General features: G+C 38.5%; 1 protein-coding gene across 4 annotated transcripts in view; it reads right to left on the minus strand.

Annotated features, from left to right (window-relative positions):
• Positions 1–1432, minus strand: part of LOC134401045 (cadherin-9) — a 114644-nt gene extending 113212 nt beyond the window's left edge. For all 4 annotated transcript variants that reach the window (XM_063129750.1, XM_063129749.1, XM_063129748.1 and 1 more), the window contains exon 1: positions 1147–1432. In XM_063129750.1, coding sequence (XP_062985820.1) covers positions 1147–1377 — 231 coding nt within the window. In that variant the 5' untranslated portion in view covers positions 1378–1432. The remainder of the gene's footprint in view (positions 1–1146) is intronic.
• Between the last annotated feature and the right edge of the window lie 5595 nt (positions 1433–7027).

The raw sequence follows: 7027 nt of genomic DNA on the forward strand, positions 1-7027 counted from the left end.
ACTATGTTACTTCAGCCCCTCATCTGTGTCATGGGGGTAGGAATACTAGCCTATTTTACAGAACTGTTGCAACATTTTATCTAAACCACTTTGCGCTCTTAGGAAAAATGTTTATGTGGGAACTGTATTAACATCTTATATATCTGTCTTTTGATTTGGGTGCAGATTCGATTAGTTCTCATCCCATAATATTTTGGTCGTAGTTGAACTTACATTCTTGTTAAGTACTCTCTCTATACATAACATTCATGTGGATAAATGCTGGTACCTACAGGCAAACTATGCAACTTTCAATACTAGGAGCAGGGCCTTCTCCGCTGTAGCACCCCGGCTGTGGAATGAGCTCCCCAGAGAGGTCTGCCAGGCACCTACACTGTACTCCTTTTGTCGCCAGCTGAAGACCTTTTTATTCTCTCAGTATTTTAACACTTAATTTTAACTTAAATTTAAATTTTACTGTTCTTACTCTGTATTTTAATCTTATATCAATTTCTGCTGCATGGTTTTATCCTGGTTGTGCTTTTTATACTGTATTTTGTATTTGTATTTTTAGACTGTTGGTTGTTTCATTATGGTTTTAATTTTTGTGAACCGCCCCTAGAGCTTTGGCTATTGGATGGTACAAAAATGTAATAAATAAATAAATAAATAAATTGCAAGGTGCAAAGAAACTAAAAATAAACAAAAGTACTTAGATTACAAATAACTCTGAATTGTACACTGTCCAGAAAACTTAGATTATTGGGTGGTTTAAAAGTATAGTAAATAAATACATTAATTAAAATGGCTAGAAGAATAATGCTCTCCTCCAAATATGCAGCCTGGTATCAGGGAAGCATTCTCCCTCTACTAAAGCATTCCTTAAATTAGGGATGAACTGAAGGTAGATTCCCAGATGTTTTAGACTTCAACTCCCAGACGTCCTTGCCATCATGGCCAATGGTCAGGAATGGAATTTCAAAACATTTGGAGATCACTTTTCTGTCCACCATTGCAAACTATTAGTGCTAAAACCTTTTTGTTCCCAGCAGAAAGCTGCACTCAATCTGCCTTGCTTCAGTGCTGCTGCTGAGAGAATTTGCATGTATTATATTTATTCAAGGATCCTGTCATCTCATCAAATAGTCTTTGGATCACAGTGCTTACCTTGCCAACATACTGAGTATCCGGACCAGTGTACTCCTCCAATAAAAAAAATTGATTCCACATCCATCCTCGCTTCGTTCGATGCAATGCTTTCCCATGATCTTTAGACAGCCCCAGTATCCTTTCAGCTTGCAAATACATGTTAGTCCTTTTTGGTGACGGTGAAGTGGGAACCTCGTGAAATATACAAGTCCAGATTAGAAATGACAAGCAGTAGCAAGTTCTCATCATTTGTGCCTTCTGCAAAAAGGTGGCTGTGCTCCGCTTGCTTTAGCCAGAAGAATCCTTCGCAAATATTATTGTCGTGTTCCGCTTTCAAGTGACCTGTGAATTGGATAAAAATTTAGGTGACTTTTAAGAACCTTTTAAAACAAAAATCTGAATAAATACACAACTTGAGGTTTTGCCAGATTGGTTTTCAGATTTTTCTGTCATCAGAGAACATTCCTATTTTGATTCATGTAAAACATCTCCCCCCACAAAAAGCTGATGCTTTGCCAAGGATTCTAGGTCATATGCAAATCCAGTGTGTTAACAAGTGTGAATGAAAATGTAATCTGAACCTAGATACACTCAACATTTTCCTGCAGCTGACCTTGCAAGTGAATATTGGCCTTTGTGGGCCAACTATCTTTCCAAGAAGATCATCTGCAGTTAATGACCTTCTCACTGAGAGATTCCTGATAAGCTTCCCAGCATACCTCAAAGCACCACTTGGAAACTGCATCTTAGTCCAAATTTAGTTAATCCAAACTTAGGCAGGATCTACAGTACTGCTTTAAAATGTTTTATAATAGTAGTGACAACAGTTGTGACCCAGGACACACTCCATATATGGTTTTCAAACTGTTTTTAAAGTGTCATATCCTGCTTGGTGTAGATCTAGCCCTGGTCATGTTTAGAATAGATTTCAGTGGGCCTGTTCAGACATCACACTAAGCCATGGTTAGGCTGCTAACCCTTTTGCAGCAGTGGTTATTACGCATGCTTAAACTGTGGTTATGTAGCCACCATGGTTAGGAATAGTTCACACGACACACTAAGCTATAATGTTTAGCTCAAAACACTTAACCATCATGATTTAGCATGTTATCTGAAGAGGGCCAAAGAGTCTTAGCTTGTGCCATTGATTTCATTGGTCTACTCTATGGATGACTAAGTCTGGATCCAACCCACCCATGATCTACATAAAGATGATTGCTCATTAAAAAATAGGTAACTTTCTTTAATTCAGTTACATTGGGTGGGGGGACAGACATTCATTTCTACTTTAAGTACAGGCAGGGGGCACAAGCCAGATTTGGACTCTTGCATAGGAGTAATGGTCTTTAATCCTTCCTCCCTCTCTCCTCCCCCCCCCTCTTACACACCTGTAGTCTGAAATGGGGACAGTCCATTCCATCACTTCAGGAATCCATTATACATGCACACGTTCTATGTCCAGTCTTGAGTTGAGGGGTCTTATAGTTGATTTTTTTGTGCAAAACTATTGATCCCTTTTGATTTGTGGATTACTATTTTGCAATGCCAATTGCAGGTGTACCCCCATTTGGACTGGGCCTACCCCTACACAAGGGTCCCAATTGGGATCAAGCTACCTGCTCTACTATAGAGTAAAAATGGAAGAAAGATGTAGCTGCTAGCTATGTCTTTAAAGTACTGCCTGAATTGCCCATTAAAATAGCCTTGGGTTTGACAAACTTTTGATACCTAGTACAATTAAACATAATTAAATTAGAGCATTGGGGTTTGATAATTGTAGTGGGAGCGTTTGGCTAATAATGTTGAGTCAAATATTATCTTGGGATGTAATATACATATAGTTATTGTAATACACAAGTACTATCTTTGTTTATTTCATTTTCAACTTAAACCCTGTCTCCCCCTAACAATTTTGCCTAATATAACAATGGTGCTGCAGTCATAGATATAAATTATTATTAGAGGTTTGATATTTAATAAGCTGTAAATAATGTGTTTACTACTACCATACTCTTCAGCGTGTTGCTATTTCAACCAGGGAACTCTTCTGTTGTTAGCTTAAATCCGTAAATCCCCTTGTTATTAAAGAAGATTGTGTAGTTTAATGGATAGTGTTCTCAGTGAATCCATACTCTCATGGGGCTATTTAAAAATAAATATGCATATTGATTATCTCACACCAGGACTATACTAGGCTAGCATTCCTATTGACAAATCAAAGCATAGCGTGGTAAATAACACTTTTAATAAGGTTGTGTGTGAACTGGATTTCCCAGTTTATTTGAGGCATAAGAAACTGTGGATCCCATTAAGTGTAATCTAATAGAATTCCGCTTGTAACAGTAACAAACAAAAATGTGGATGTAGACACAGGGCTAAAGCAAAAGATATGTCCTTCAATCAGAAATCACAGAAGAGAATTAATTTAGTTATGTCTGCATCATGTACAATATAATACAAGCTATACAGCATAACATATGCTGATTGTGTTTGCTTATCCAACTTGAAATGTGAGGTGGATATTTCTCCAGAATATGGGCTTCTGGGTCCCATAAGCCTGAAAGCTAGAAACGCTTTGGATGCAGGGCTGAGCCAAAATTACTCAGATTGAAAAATACTTTAACATTTTATGATTTTTAGTGACCTTTGTTTAATATCTCACCCATGTTTTGAGTGGTTCGAACTCCTCTCTAGAGAACCTGCACAAAAGGCAAACAGTATCTTGGATAACAGTGTATCAGTGAATAGATCCATGTTATTTTATCTAAGAATCTCAGCAATGAATCATGACCACAGCAGCAGAAAAGATATTTTTGTGTTGGTGGTGGGGGAGGCACAAAGCATCTCATAAACAGATTGTATTTGATTATTATTCTAATTGCACAACAGTTCTTCATAAGAAACAAATTATGACTTTTTCACTCAGCCCTAGTTAAATGTGAAGAAGATGAAGGAAAATACTCCTTGGGCTACTTCCAGACTAAATTAGTTGCACTTAATTCCCATTGAAATTAATGTGACTTAAGTCTTAAGTCATGACTAACTTTTCCCAGTGATTTCACTGGATCTTAAATTCAGCTAGCTTAAGGTGCAATTCAATACATGTTAATACAGCAAAAAGTCCTGCATGCCCCACTTAGGGATGCTGGCTGGGGTATGCTTGGTTGTTGGACTTTTATTACCGTCTAAACATGCATAGGATATTGCATCATTGGTCTAGATCTAGCATCTTAAATTGTTCTCTTTTTACATATTGAGAACACTGCTCATTGAAGCTAGCCTGGGGGAAGGAGGGAATCTTTGGAGGACACTATTTATTGAAGCTAGTCCCGCCAAAATATACTAAGGGTGCAATCTTATATGCATGTTCAGACAGGGGAAAAAGGCCTATAACTCCCAGCATTCCCCAATCAGCATGTGATTTGTTGATATACACCTGAATTCCATTTCATAGATGTTGGCACCCATTCTGTGTCACTGTAGAGATAACAGTAATAAATACACAAGGAACCAGTTCATGTTTGCTGGTGGCCTTGAGAGATTTTGTGAGGCTGTCAGTGGGCTGAGGTTGGGCCATGTTCTGATGGATGTCCCATTCATATGACGTAGTGAATGCACATGGGGACTATATATATGTATGGGCGGCCACTGCAATTTGCAATCGGAGACATCATGTGTCAGTTCCCAAATGAAATAAGTGAGCACATAATGGACATCAATGCCTCTATCATTTTCAACACTTGTGGGGCAGGTGGTGGTGGTAGAAGAATAGCCCTATAAAACCCTCATGTGATTTATATTCTTTTTTTATCCCTAGTTCCATAGCTAACTAGAGCTACCCCTCCTTTAACATCTTCGTTGTGAGAGTGGGGGGACTTCTATGTGGATGAGTACAAGAGAGAGGGTGAATGTGAAATATGACTACAATAACACACATGGCTAGAGAAGTGTTTTCTCCCTTTTTCATAATTTTAGAACTAAGAATCATTCAATGAAATTGACCAGCAAGAGGCTGAGAAAAGATAATAAATATCACCCAATGCATGATATTTACTTTCACAGCCGGTAGTGATGACAGCTAACAATGTCAGAGAAATCCATAATGGAATCAAATAAGTTTGGATTTCCATGAATCCAACCCATGGATTCTTCAGCATACCAGCTTTCCCCAAATTCCATAATTCTGTGGATTTGTGGACTGTTTTTGTTTTGTTTGTTTTTTAAAAAAAAACTTTCTGGAATTTTATGCAAATTTAGTCATAGAAAAATATGTAAAATAGAAAAAAAAATGCCAAAAAAGTGCATTTCCCATAGGCTAAAGCATGAAAATGTGCAGTGTGTGTGTGTGTGTGTGTGTGTGTGCGCGTGCACATACATTTTGGTGGATATTTGTGCATTTTTACAAGTACAAATTTGCACAAATTTGGGGAAATGGGAAATATCTGATTCTGTCAGTGAGTGGATGGGGGAAAAGAAAGGCACTTGACAATCTTCAAAACACAGTCCATCCCTAATGACCAGTGGTGTAGTGGACTTCAAAAAGGTATTAGAGAAATTCCCCTGACCAGGGAGGAAAATATGCTAGCTCTGGAGTGGGTGAACTTTAGTCCCCTTTCCTTGTACCCTTGCTGGTACAAATAACAGGGCTTTAACAGTGAGTAGATTCAACATTGCATTCCTGGGAGCCCACGATTTTAACTGAGTAAACCTTTGTAGGGACATGCCTGCAATACATATTTTCCCACATATATGGTGTTGAGTATTCAAGGTTGTGTTTAGATTCATGATATAATGAGCCCTGCTGAGATCAATGGTGAGGATTTGTTAGCAATTATGTCAGTTTAAATGTTACTATAGCAATCACCATGGTAATGTTTTTAATTACTTCTGCATAGTCACTCACAACCATGATACTGAGTTTATCCTAAGCTCTGGCAACTTTAAAGCAGAGCATACTGAACAGTGCTCGAAGTCACAAAATTTGTTTCCGAAAGACGGGGAAAGTGCTGTCGAAATTGTCGCAAGAGTGCTGCAGGAACCTTGGAAACCAAATGTTGGGTTCCTACTAACTTGAACAACTGGTCAGAGGAGGGAGCTATTGCCTGTTTAGGACAACATTGCCACTCATCATTGAGGGAAGATACTGGGAAGGTTTGCTATATTCTGCTGAATGGTTGTCCTGCTTTCATTGAAATGCATTTCCTTGTCAACTCTGGAGGATTAAAGTGTCTGACAAAACCCAACTGCATCTACTTTCATTAGGAAACAGCAATATTCTTTCAAAATATCTCACTAATTTTACATGTCCCTTCACCCCATTCTGTGGGGTTACAAAATACTATGATTTTACTTCATGCCACCGGCATTCCTGTGAAGGAATTTAGAGTGAAAGATGGCAAACCATCAAGGCCACCCAGCAGGTTTTATAACAGGGCATTGTCTACACCAAGCAGGTAATTGCACTATGAAAGTGGTATGAAAGCAGTATCTAAAAGGCAGGAGCCACACTGCTGCTTTATAGCAGTATTGAAGTGCACTTGAAACTGTTGGGGCCCATTGGCACATACCATATACTGCTTTCATACCACTATATCCTACTTGGTGTGGCTCCTGCCTTTTAGATACCGCTTTCATAGTGCAATATCCTGCTTGGTGTAGATGAGCCCTGAGTGATCATTAGGCCATTTTCATTTATGTCCAAACTTAAACCCATTTAAAGCTTAATTCTCACTATATCTGTGGACTTTTATGTTATATAAAGGGCGCAAACCTATGCATGGAGGAGGATGCTGGTTGTAGGCCTTTTTCTGTCTAAAGATACATAGAGTTGCAACATGAATGTTCATATCATTGACAGGGCTTCTTTAAAAACAAAAACAAAAATGGTCCCTTGCTTTCT

The sequence above is a fragment of the Elgaria multicarinata genome, chromosome 7 (genome assembly GCF_023053635.1).
Source record: "Elgaria multicarinata webbii isolate HBS135686 ecotype San Diego chromosome 7, rElgMul1.1.pri, whole genome shotgun sequence".
NCBI lineage: Eukaryota > Metazoa > Chordata > Lepidosauria > Squamata > Anguidae > Elgaria > Elgaria multicarinata.